The sequence below is a fragment of the Colius striatus genome, chromosome Z (assembly GCF_028858725.1).
Source record: "Colius striatus isolate bColStr4 chromosome Z, bColStr4.1.hap1, whole genome shotgun sequence".
Lineage (NCBI taxonomy): Eukaryota > Metazoa > Chordata > Aves > Coliiformes > Coliidae > Colius > Colius striatus.
The window spans coordinates 17,032,775-17,045,987 of NC_084790.1; the positions used below are offsets into that span (position 1 = coordinate 17,032,775).

Below are 13,213 nucleotides of genomic sequence, written 5' to 3' on the forward strand. Positions count from 1 at the left end.
CGGGGGAGGGGGGCGGGGGCCGGTACGGCCTCAGCACTGCACTGCGCCCGAGCGGCGCCCGCGGGCCGGTGCGTGTGCGCGGCGGGGGCGGGCGGCGGGGACGATGGCTCAGCTCTTTCTAAATATAAAGCGGCGCTGACGAGAGGGCGGGCTCGCGCTGCCGGGACCCGCCGTCCCTCGCGGTGGTTGGCGTCGGAGAGAGGCGCAAAGAGAGGAAGAGGAGAAGTGAACCGGTAGCTGGCCCGCTGCCTGTGCCGGTGCCGACCCGCCGGCGAAGGAGAGGGGCGGGAGGTGGGGAGCGACTGGGGTTGAGGCCGAGCGGCTGCGGTGTGTCTCTTGCCGCCTCCCCTCCCTCCCTCCTTTCCTCCCTCCCTCCCTCCCCAGCTGGCAACATGGCTGCGGCCGCCGCCGCTGCCCAGGACGAGCTTAGTAAGTGGCCGCCACGGAGCCAGGGGCTCCTGATCGGGCGCTGTCCCCGCGGGGCGCGGGCGGGCGCGGGGCCGGGCCGCGGTCTCTCGGCGGCGTCCCCGCTGTGGCGGGGGCCTAGCTCCCGGCCTGGCGAGGCGGCGAAGGGTGGTGGGGCCTGGCCCGGCCCTGGGCAGACATGTCGGGAAACGGAAGCTCAGGGCTGTGGCGGCATGGGCGGCCCCGTCAGCCCCTTGTCCCGGCCCCGTCGTGGGCAGGGGGCAGATCGCTGCGGCTTGCCGAGGCCTGCGGCGGCTCTCACCACCACCCGCCGCCGTGACCTTGTGAGGCCGCCCGCTCGGTGGAGCGGAGGCAGCGGCTCCTTGCCGAAAGAGAGAACGGCGGGGGCGGCTGCCGGCGAGGCCGGGGCCGGCAGCCCACGCCCTCGAAGACCCCGCGTCCTGAAGGGTGCGCCGCGGGTCTCGCCTGCCACCGCCGGCTCTGCTTTGTTCGATCGCCCTCTGTTAGTGACAGAGCCGACGTGAAAACAGCCAGTGCCGGCACACCGCAGACCTGTTGCGTGCTGTGGGTGCAGTGCCGTGCCTCACGGTAGGAAGGTATAGGCAAGGCGGTCCTCAGCCGCTGCGGCTCCCGGCACATGAGAGCAGCCGGAATCGGAGGCGGGTGCCTCTGCCGCCAAGCGTACCGGGCAGGGAAACTCCGCTCTGTGCTCTCCTGGCCTCTGCTCTCTTTCTCTGCCCGGTGCAGGAGGCAGTCAGCTTCTCTTTGGAGAAGCCCGTGAAACTTCAAAGAACAGTTTGTTTGTTTGTTTTCGCCCTGCTTTTCCTGGCTTGGAGTAGAACTAGTTTTTAGATCACTTTGAAGAGTCAATAGCAAGATAACGACATATGACTCAGCCAAAGGAGAAGGCCTTTGGTAGCCCTGAAACAGTAGTTGGCAACTATCAGAAGGAAGGGCAGAAGAAATACTTGGAGCACATTTGTGCTATTTGCTCTCAGTTCTAAGGTATTTCTGTGTGATATGTCATGTGGGGTTTTTTTGTTATTGTTGCTTTTGGTGTGCTGCCATGTAGAGAACATCTTTGTTCTGCTCTTTGTTACATATTACTGGCACCTAGGCAGAGTGGAATAAGACATATAGTAATGGTGGTAGGTCCTTTTTGTAGCCAAAGAGCTGGGATCTCATGTTGGTGTTAGAAGAGTCTTTCGGTTACACCGAACCTTGAATTGGAGGGTATAAATGCCAACTTATTTATTCCATTGACAACTGGGATAAATTGGAATTGTGACCGTAAAAGACCTCACTGTTGCTGTCAGTTTTACAATGCTAACACGATTCCCCTCGGTGAAACCAGTTGGTGTGAGATCTCTTGCTTGTAACTCCTTGGCTTTTATCTGAGTCTTACCTAGTTTCCCAGCATCTAAAGCTAATCCTGCAAAAAAATAGTCCTCAGCCATGTGCTGGTTGTTACATAGCCCTTTGTGTTAAGCTGTACTGAAAGGACAAATTGCTGTAGATTGAGATTAATGTTAGTAGTTATATGATGTCATTCAGTTCATTTGACCACTGCATCCTTCAAGATTGTGGGATTTTTTTTTTTTTATTGGTTTGGTTAGAAATCTTTTTTTATTTTGGTTTGGGTTTTTGGGTTTGGTTTTTTTTTTTTTGGTGGGGTTGAGGGGAAAAGAGTAGGGTTTTTTTTGTTGTTGTTTATTTTTCTCTCTGGTATCTCTTTGAATAGAAAATATTGTAGTCTTAAATAAAAAAATAAGTTATTGGAAAAAAGATTAATTTGATTTAGAGAAAGGGAAGGAAACTAAACAACCTTCATGTGGGCATCCTGTCTTTTGTGACATTTATTTGAAAATAAATCTTTTCCTTTTTAGGATGATGAGTAGTGCCAAAATAATAGGAGTAATTACAACTAGTTTTAGATTGGAAAACCACTGTTCCATGCTTTATATATACATGGCTATACAAAGCTTTGATGTATAGCTCCAGTTTAATGTAAACTCTTTATTATCTGCTTAAACTCTGTCTAAGGAGCCTTACCATTTTAGAGAACAAATTTATAGAAGGAAGCATAAGAATGGAGATACATCAGTTTAAAACTCAATGCCAAGTCAGTAAATTGGCCCTGAAGCTGCAAGAGAAAGGAAAGTTAATTTTGAGTAAGAATAGTTGGACATTCAAATGGCATATTAAAAATACTGTGATTATTGCAGATACTTAAATTTCAGGATGCTGTTCCAGCTTTTACATAAGCTTTTCTATAAAATGGAAGAATATGATGAAAAAAAAGTACATCCTCTCTCCCTCAGGTCTTCCCAGCCTTTTCCAGACAGATCTTCTAGCATAACCTGATGACTGGTCTACTTTTACAAGTGCCCCTGAGGTGATGTGGCTATAGGCACACAATGGGTTACTGGTAGAACCAGGAATAGAACTAGCAATCCTGACTCACTGTTTGCTGCTATAACCATACTAGATGTATTTTTTCACAGAGTCTAATACCATTTGAACAAGAATCTGACTCCTATTTTAGTAGTGACACAATATACGAGAACTTTATTCGTTCTTCTGCATGAGGAATAGCATAGAAACAATTGCTTGGCTCTGGCGGGACTGTATTTGAGCTTTTGCAGGATCCTGTCCCTGTACACTGCCCCTGCCACCCAGGCAGTGAAGTTGAAGTGCTCCTGTGTCCAATGCTCCTTATTTGGTATAGGGCTTTTTGGAGAAAATGTAGGAGGTGGTAGCTCAGGTAATGGGGGAAGGGTGTTTTTGTTTGATTTACTGAAACAGTTCTAGAAATACTTCAATGTAACAGTCCCACTAACCTGCTGAACAGATGGCTTTCCTCAAAAGTGGAGATAAATTCTGGCTTTATGTACGGAATTTTGCTGTCCCGCCTTGCTTTGTTTTGCGGAGGACTTGGACTCTCTTTTTGGTTCCTGGCATGCTTTTGTGGTGATCAGCTAGATTATGAATTACAGTTAGCTTGACATGTCCTAGCCCCAATAGTTTTAGAGTCAGTTTTCATAAAAAGAAGGGCATGTTTTACTTGTTACTCAGCTACACAAATGTACATTGCTGAGGGGCCTGTGCAGAATAGCTGACATGCTGTGCATAATATCTGTGGATGCCAGAGGGATCTAATTCTTTATCTTGCTTAAGGACAAGGAAGAGAACCTGGATACCTGAAGTGGAACTTCCCTTAGCTGAACCAAGGAGAGATTTCTTTGATGAATAAACAGAGAACTAACTACCTCAGTAAGATCAAGCATTCATCAAGTTTACTTCTGCCATCTGATTTAAAAAGAAAAAAAAGGGAAGGGAAACACCCTTGTGAACAAAGGAAACATTAAGCTGTTTGTTTATTTGCTTTATCTTTCTCTCAATTGTTCCCTTTGGCAGGACACTGAATGGCAGAACAGGAAGAAGGGGCAGATTGGTTCAGTGAGCAGGTGGGGTTTTGCTGTTGGCTTTGGGAGACTACAAGGCCAGTTCTCAAGTAACAAGACTTGGAAGTAACTCTGACCCTCTGTCATGGTTGGCCCAGCTAGAACAGAAGCACTGCAACAGTCTCTCACTCAGTGCCCCCCATTCACCCCCACCCTCTTTAGGATGGCAGAGGCCCCAGTGAAACGGGAGGAAAAGATAAGCAAGGTTGTTGTGGATTAAGACAAGGGCAGGGAGGGCTCACTGCCAATTACGGTTCCAGGCAAAACAAACTTCAGCACTTGACTTAGAGAGGAAAGTAGGAAAGTTTATTCTACTATGTACAAGAAACAGAACAGAATGAAAAGCAAAAAGAGAGCAGGATAATTGAGAAAATTACAACCAGCACTTTAAGATCTCCCTTCCCCTTTCTTCTGGGCCCCAGCTCACTGCTCCCAATATCTCTACCTCCTCCCCCCTTAATGGTTCAGAGGGGTAGGGAATGGGGGATGTGGTCAGTCTCTCACAGATGGGCTCTGCGGCTTCTGACAACTCCTGGCATTCTTATATACTGTGATACAGGGTTCCTCCCCTGGGACATAGTCCTTAACTAACTTCTCTAGTGTGGGTTCTTCCTAGCAGCTGCAGCTCCTGCTGATACACGGTCGTTCACACAGGACACAGTCCTTAGTGAATATCTGTGCATGGATTCTTTGCCACAGTTGCAGTTTCTGCAGATACAGGGTCCCTCCCTCAGGACAAGGCGTCTTCTGGGCATAAGTTGAATGAGCTGCTTTGTCATGGGTTCCTCCCCACAGTTACAGCTCCTGTACCTTGGGTCCCTTCCTTGGGACACAGCCTCCACCAGCCATAGTTTTAACAAAGAAATCACTTCACTGCCTCTCCATGGGATATGGTCTCCTCCAACCATAGTCACTGTCCCTGGCACAAGGCCTTTCAAAGTGAATCTCTGCCTGTGGCTCAGGGCTCTTAGCAAAATGAGTCTCTGCCCCTGATATGTGCTCATTATCAAAATGAGTCTCTACTGCTGAAGTGGGGTCTTTAGAAAAATGCAAATAAATCTCAGCTTCACCAGTTCTCTCCGTAGAATGCAGGGGAGTCTCTGCTCCAGCACACCTCCTCCTCTCATCACTGACCTTGGAGTTTGCATGGTTGCTTCTCTCACTCTTCCCACTCTTTGCACCACCACCAGCCAGAGAAGAAGGGACAGAAGAAGGAAGAAACAGGAAGAAACCTCCTCTTTGGCTTCTTCTTAAAAAGTGATCCTGAAGGCATCTAATTGGCTCAGCCCCAGAAGTGGGTCTGGCTCAGAGCTGGGGAGAGTTTCAAGCAACTTCTTACAGGAGCCATCTTTACAGCCCCTTCCCCCTTACCAGGAATGGCTGTCATGTCACACCATGACATCCTCTTATGGCCAGTATTGCCAGATTTGTAAGTTTTTATAAAGCACAAGTTAGACCCTCTTTGTTAACATGACTTTCTCGTTGAATTTGTGTACATAATCTGTGTTTAGAAATCTATGTCTTTGTTTTTTGCAAGAGTGGTCTTAAGTGCTGAAGCCTATGTTCATCCTTGTAGTCTTAAATGGAGATGAGAAAGAAACAGAAGTCAAACGTGCATTTTCTCACAGATAAGGAATTACATTGTCATAGTTACTTGGTGTCATGATTTTGCCCAGCCAGCAACAAAACACCACAACAGCCTCTTGCTTGGTGCCTGCCATCCACCCCCATCATGATTGGAGGGAAAAAGATAACCAAGGTTGTGGATTGAGACAAGGGCAGGGAGGGCTCGCTAACAATTGCTGGAGTCTGTGCAAAACAGACTCCAGTACTTGACCTAGAGAGAAGCATAAGGGAAGTTTATTCTACTACCTACAATAAACAAATGGGGGGAAAAAAAAGCAAAAACAGAGCAGGATGATGAGAAAAATACTTTAGGATCTACCTCCCCCATCCCTCCTTTCTTTCTGGGCCCAGCTCACTGCTACCTGTATCTCTACCTCCTCCCCACTCAATGGCACAGGGGGGTGGGGAGGGAGTGGGGGGGAGGGGCAGGGAATGGGGAATGTGATCAGTCTCTCACAGACAGGCTCTGCCTCTTCTCTTTTCTCAGATGAGAGTGATTCCTCCCATTCTTCCCGTGTTCTGTCGGTCCCTCCCACAGGACACGTCCTTAAACTTCTCTGGCATGGGTTCTTCTCAGCAGCTATGGCTTCTTAAAAAGTGATTGTGGAGGCTACCAATTGGCTCAGCCCCAGAAGTGGGTCTGTCTCAGAGCTGGGGGCAGTTTTGAGCAACTTCTTACAGGAGCTATCTTTACAGCCTCTTCCCCATTACCAGAAATGGCTCCACGCCAAACTGTGACTTGTGGGGATTTCAGACTCCAAATACACCATGTCTGTTGACACAAATTGGATACCGCTACTGGAAGCAGGGATATTAAGATATATCTTCTTGTCCTGCTGCTTTAGTTCTTTTACATACAGCGACAGGGAATATCTTCTTGTGTGCTGTGCCTGTTGGTAAAATCTCCATATTCATCATCTTGTAAACCTTTTTTTTTTTTTAACCAAGAAAATACCTCAAGGAAATATATTGTAGAAATACTATGCAGAAGTACAGAAAGAAGTTGTGGTTGTGCCAAAATACATGAATATCTGTTACAAATTTTGCATTTAATTGTATGTATTTTAGAAATAAAACTACCCAGTATTAAATTTTCTGCTTGTGCATTCTTGGTTGTGGGTTTATTTGTTTTAATCCATAGTAAAATGTTGATAGTCATAGCTGTGACACACATACTGCATTTCTAAAAGTACTTATTAAACCAGACGTGATTTCTTGTGTGCTTTCTTTTGTGATGGTCAAGTCTGACAGGGACTGTGGTTGTCACGTAGCTCATAAAAAGGTTCTGAGTGCCAGAGCAATCATATTTCTTTCAAGAAGTTGCTTTCAGCATTCCTGTTTGTGCAGGGAAACTTGCAGAGTATCCCAGAAATATGTATTCAGTGATGTGCTGAGGGGCAGTAGTGATTTGATCTTATTTGGGTTGTTCTTTCCAACAATTCCTGACAGACCAAGGGACTCCTCAATCAAGCAAATCTGGAAGGTGGTCTTGGTGCACCCTGTGCTTTTCCATTGCTTCTGATGTGCAAAATTGTTCTTGGAGTAGATTTTGTAGAATGATGTAGGATTTGGCACAGGGTTTTCCTGGTGTGTTTTTAGTGGAAGTTACTTCCTTTCCTCCTTTCTCCCTTGTCCTTTCACTTTCTCAGCAGTGTAAATAAAATAATTGCAATCTGTTGAGTTGTTTTGTTTTGTTTGGTTTTTTTTAGTTTTTATTTCTCTAGACATCATCAAAAGTTGGTCCTTTGACAGCACGTTCTTCACTTGGACCTATGTTCAGCCGAGTTTAGCTACAGTAGACTGACTATAGAAGTAATTTTATAAACATATATAATTAGCTAATACAGAGAATGCTATATGTGGAAAACAATACCAAGGAAATGTTACAGTCCTAAATTTGAGATGAAGGGTTAATGTGAGATTGAGAAAGGCAAAGCCCTTGTAAAATCTCAGATTTTTAACGTATTTAAACTTAAGCTAGAATTATTATGCTTTACAGATGGAGATAAACCTACATTCTCCATTATTTCTTCCAGTGCTACCAGAAAACTTAAAAAAAAATATTTTAACTGTATTAATCAGCTTTCAATAGGAAAAACTATAGGTGTGTCATTGCATGGACTGCACTTGAAGTTCTGTGATGACTAGCGAAGGTAAAGACTGATGTGCTCTTGCTGTCAAGTTGCAGTAAGATTGCTGTAGTGGGTAATTTCAGTTGCTAAGATTTCTTCAAAATGGTTTGTATAATCTCTTTTTCCTATGGTATCATAGAATGGTAGGGGGTTGTAAGGGATGTTTAGAGATGATCTCGTCCAACTCCCCTACAACCTAGATCAGGTTGCACAGGAATGTGTCCAGGTGGATCTTGAAGACCTCCAAGGAAGGAGACTCCACACCCTCCCTGGGCAGCCTGTGCCAGGACTCTGTTACCCTCACAGTAGAAGAGTTTTTCCTTATGTTTAAATGGAACTTTTTGTGTTGCAGCTTCATCTCATTACCCCTTGTCCTCTTGCGAGCTACTATAGAAAAAAAAGAGATGTCCTAACCTCCTGACACCCACCCTTTCGATATTTGTAAATATTAATAAGATCCCCCCCAGTCTCCTCCAGACTAAACAGCCCCAGTTCCCACAGCCTTTCCTCGTATGAAAGATATTGCAGTCCACTGATCGCCTTGGTGGCCCTGCGCTGGACTCTCGCTGGAAGTTCTCTGTCCCTCTTGGGCTGAGAAGCCCAGAACTGGACACAGGACTCCAGATGAGGCCTCACTAGGGCAGAGTAGAGAGGGAGAAAAACCTCCCTTGACCTACTGGCCACACTCTTCTTGATGCATCCCAGGATGCCATTGGCCTTCTTGGCCACGAGGGCACATTGCTGGCTCATGGTTAGTTTATTGTCAACCAGCACTCCCAGGTCTCTCTCTGCAGAGCTGCTCTTCAGCAGTTCGACCCCCACCCTGTACTGGTGCATGGGGTTGTTCCTCCCCAGATGCAGGACTCTGTACTTGCCCTTGTTGAACCTCAGGAGGTTCCCCTCTGCCCAGCTCTCAAGCTGGTTGAGATCCCACTGAATGGCAGCACAGCCTCTGGGGAATCAGCCAGTCCTCCCAGTTTGGTGTCATCAGGGAACTTGCTGAGGGTACACTATCCCCTCTGTCATTCAGCCAGCTCTCGATCCACCTCACTGTCCACTCATCGAAGCCACACTGCCTGAGCTTTCTGATGAGGATGTTATGGGAGACAGTGTCAAAAGTCTTGGTGAAGTCAAGGTAGATGACATCCGCTGCTCTCCCCTCATCTAACCAGCCGGTTAGACTATCAGATTGGTCAAACAGGATTTTCCCTTGGAAATCCGTGTTCACTCCCCCTGATAATGGTATGTAGTAAAATAAGTTAGACCTCTTTCTTCCCTTATTTTTATTATCATATAGCATAGAGGTTCCCCCCTTGAAGTGACAACTGTGTAGTTTTACAGTCAGCAGTAGGGGCTGTAAAACTATGTGGAGAAAGTTTTGGCTTAATTATTAAAAATTTGTTAATTGGATGGTGTGGGAACATGAGATAATGGGTTTACTTCCAGTCTATCTCATTTGATCTCTGATGCACAGTGGTCTGCTCACTGTTGTGAGGTGAAAGTTGTTAGAAGTCCTAAGGCAGAAAGGGAAAGGAGCTTGCCCCATGCCAGGCAGCAGGTCTGCAACATACGGGGAAATAGGACACAATGTCTAAGATACTTGGTCTCTGACTCTTCTCTTAGATCATTGTGCTTTAAATCTCCAGGCTTTATATATTCCCAGAATGAATGCTGTCTGAGAGATGGTCTTAATTGTTAGAGTAGAAATGGGAGAAAATGGCTGATGTGCAATACTTGGGAGGGTTTGCAACTCTTTGTTTTTCTGTCCTGCAGCTGTTGATACAGCCTGCATTGGCAGCCCAGGGGAGTGCTCTGAAAAACTCCTGACCAGTTTCTTAACTGTAGCCAGGCAACAAGTCTTGAATTTGCTGTAAAGTTGTGTTGTACTTGTGGCCAAAGGAACTGAACCTGATGGCAGTGACAGGGCTTGACTGACTAGGCAGCAGACATATGGGAAAAGTAATAAATGCATCTCACAGGCACTATAAATAAAGAGGGGGCTTGGTTTGTTTGTCCTATTCTTTGTTGTTAATACAATTCTGGTTGCTGCTTGTAATAGTAAAATAATGGAGGGAGATGGAAGGGGGGTAGATGCTTGCAATTCAGTGCTTTGCTTAGTGCATTTCCTCTGGGCATGTGCAGAGTGGTTTCTGTGCCTTTCGAAGGTGTACATGCTCCAGGGACTTTAGAAATAATTTCACTTGTGTTTCCTTATACTTGAGTCTAATTTATTGCTATGAGAAGGAACATGTTGTTGGGGAGGCTCCTCAGTTGGCTTGCTTGAGGATGATGAGCCTGCAGTCATATACTGGAGTTCCAGGTCTGAGAAGAAAGATATGGTAATTTCTTTCATTGAGTTATTTCATCTGCTTAGCATAGCCTAAGCAGTCCTCTAGTGCTGGTGGGGTCATGAGACATTGTGGACGTACTGGAGAGGGGAATCATTCATGCAACAAGGAATACAGCGTGAAAAGGAAGGCAGAAGGAGAAGGGAGATATCTGATTTTAAAATAGTGATTGGGATACAAGGTAAATGTCTTGAAGTCATTGACTAGGTGACAGCCTGATTGCTCCACAAAATCTATCAAAAATGAGAAACTGACTTGCAAGTTGGTTTGCATTGTAGATGCTGTGTAGTTTTGGCTTGTAATTTCCCTGACAGTATAATTTCATAGTCCTCCGTCTTTTCAGCTGCCTGTCATGATTGCTTAGCAGGAAATAAAATGTTGAATACTGTAGCTGGCAGAGGAGTGATGCTGTGAGGACTCAGTGTAGGGGAAGCAGATAAAAAAAAATGTAATAAAGGCTTCTGCAGCTATGTTATGATAACTTGGCTGGCAAGAGCTGTATTTGCATTTGAGCATCCTTTTTATTCAATTAAGTTCCAACCACATCCGTTCAGGTCAGTCTTTACCACTGCCCTGTGCCAGTGCTTTTTTCTTTTTTGCCTGTGTAGTCATTTGGAGCCATCTCAGTCACCCTCTTCTGCTGAAGGAGAATTCTCCTTGGTCTTCCTCTAATCTCAGCTTGCAACAAGTCACTTTAAATTAGTCTTTGAGGGAGTGATTTCCTCCTTGTAGAATGTCTTTAAGAACTGTAGTCCATTCAAAAGCTCTCAGTCTCCTTTCTGCCTGTGGATAAGGTTTGCTGTTCTGCAGTATGAAGACACTCCTGTTCTTGTGCATGAGGGCTCTTCTCAATCCGGCTGTCAGGAATGCTGGTGTGCCACGGGGTTTTGCTTTCCTTCTGGTTTAGCTGTGAGGCCAGCTGCATGCTGGCACTTTAAATAGGAATTCTTCCATTCCTTATAAAAAGACAGATGGTCCTCAGCCCATGTGCTTGAGCTGCTGACAGAAGATTTTGGTCTCATCTGTTCCCTTAAAATTATCTTCTGCTAGCTCACTGAGAAAACAGATGTTACTGCTTTCCCCTGATTCTCTTGATACTCTAGGAGTTGCAATTTCTGCCTCTTTGCAAATGTTAAATTTTGTGTATGTGTGTTCCTTCCTGGGTTTGGGGAGGAGACCTGCTGACTACAGAAAGGTGAATTTGTTGCAACCCTCCAGCAGCTTCATAGAGTGATAATAGGAGCTTTGTGTTTTAAGCTACAGCAATCTGTCCTGCATTCCAAGTGTGTAGGCTTTTCCCTGTTGATGCTGTCTTTTGGGAAAAAGATCAACAAATTGTAACAAATCAGTAACTGGTTCAGTCAACATTTGCACACTTCTGTAGAGATCTTCTGCAAGACCCTAAGTGACTTAACAGAAAGGCATGGGCAGAACAGGTTAGCCCGTGTCAAGATATCCCTCCTGTGGATGCTCTCTTGAATGTTAAATTTGCCCTGGAACAATAGTCGTAAACTTTCAAAGAAAGTATTTTTCACTTCGTAGCTTGTTTCTTGTGCTTTCAGGTGTGCAGTCTGTTTATTTGTATGCAACTGTGCTGATGTGGCTTGCCTCAAGCTTATAACTTGTGCTTTGTGTGGACTCTTCCCTTTCTGCTGTGCTAACAGTAATTTGTCTTTGATTCTGTTGTGCTTGGTATTTTTGTTCTGTTTACACAACATCTACAGCAATGAGGTCTCTGCGCATGGCTGGAACTGTGAGTTGAACAAGAATAGTAAAAAGAATTGGTCATTTTTTTTTACCTAGTGGTTAACTAATGGAGATACAGAACATCATGATCTGGATGTTGATCACAACAAGCACATTTTCAGAAGTTAGGATCCCCACAGCTGCACACCTTTGCTCTCCAAGCAGAAAAGGCAAGGAATGGCCTGTAGATTCTGAACTTAAGTTTCACCTTTGGAGATGTTCTAGCATCTGTTTGCAATACAGCATGAAGCAAAGGTGTGGTGGTTTGACCTGGCCACACAAACCCACTACAAGAGGAAATCTTAATTGCTTCTGTCTCTGATGGGAGAAGCCTTCTAGTGTGGAAGTAGTCAGGCTGATTTCTGCCATCAACAGTTTTTTTCATGCATGTTAAAAGTGGAACATGGACTTGTACTGAATGCTGTTGAGATGGAAATACTCTGAGAATTGCGTGCAGCATTTCTTACAAGCCCATTAGGTGGTATTGAAAAAAAAAAGTTATTTTCTTACTATAGCAATTGTGAGTTTCAATTTCTCTCTTTTCCTTTTTTGTTTTTTTAACTGCAGATCAGCTTGAACGTGTATTCTTGCGTCTTGGCCATGCAGAAACTGATGAGCAGTTACAGAATATTATTTCCAAATTCCTACCCCCTGTACTCCTCAAGCTCTCCAGCACACAGGAAGGAGTTCGTAAAAAGGTATGGATTCAATTTACTGTATTGATATATTGTCCTTATCAGCAAGAAGGAAATTACACTGATGGGTCATTATTTACTCTACCTTAATTTTCTCTGTGGAGACATTTACTCTTTGAGGAAAAGTTGTCATGAACCCAATAGAGAACGGGTTTATTATAGTTGTTAGGGCTTAAAGAACACAGACATTGCTTGTATCAGCAATGTTTTCTGCAGATGTGCGGAGGCTACATTTGTTTCCACTTGAGGCCAACTAGCTATGAGTTAGACCGAGACCAACGCTTACTGCCATAGAGGCAGTTGCTGTGGTTTCCAGGTTAGGGTTGTTGTTCATTGCTTGGACTTAGGGCACTTGTGGAGCAAGCTTCTATATAAAAACCATAAAGACATACTCACTGATGCCATTCACTTGTCTGATAACAGGAAGAGTAGCAAGGACCAAACAATTTTGAGGATGGAATTTGATACCTACCCAAAGGAATACTGCTCCCTGCTACACAAGATAGCTTTACCACAAAATTAATTCAGGTACATATTAAATTCCACCCTCAAAACTGCTTGATTCTTGCTTCTATGAAGGAGCATAGGTTACAGGCCTGTAACCTATGTAACCTGATAGGTGCCAGACCAAGGAGTTTTGGAGGTGATATTTAATGTCTACCTAGGAAATTTAGTTCCTTCTGACTTACAGGATAAAAACTCATCTGAGCACTCCCAAAGAAACACAGAGACACAGTAGCAGGTGCAGACATCCTTCCCCAGCTACTCCCAGGCCA

The 13,213-nt window shown here is 45.0% G+C and overlaps 1 protein-coding gene across 3 annotated transcripts in view; it reads left to right on the top strand.

The window, feature by feature from the left end:
* The window catches only part of ECPAS (Ecm29 proteasome adaptor and scaffold), a 68,714-nt gene that overhangs the window by 137 nt on the left and 55,364 nt on the right, over positions 1 to 13,213 (top strand). Inside the window, exons 1-2 of one of the 3 annotated variants that reach the window (XM_062017366.1) lie at positions 125 to 429; positions 12,310 to 12,440. In XM_062017366.1, the coding sequence (XP_061873350.1) occupies positions 393 to 429; positions 12,310 to 12,440 (168 nt within the window). In that variant the 5' untranslated portion in view covers positions 125 to 392. Of the gene's footprint in view, positions 1 to 124; positions 430 to 815; positions 1,432 to 12,309; positions 12,441 to 13,213 lie in introns of those variants that run through there. The other 2 variants (XM_062017368.1, XM_062017367.1) reach the window with 2 other exon arrangements.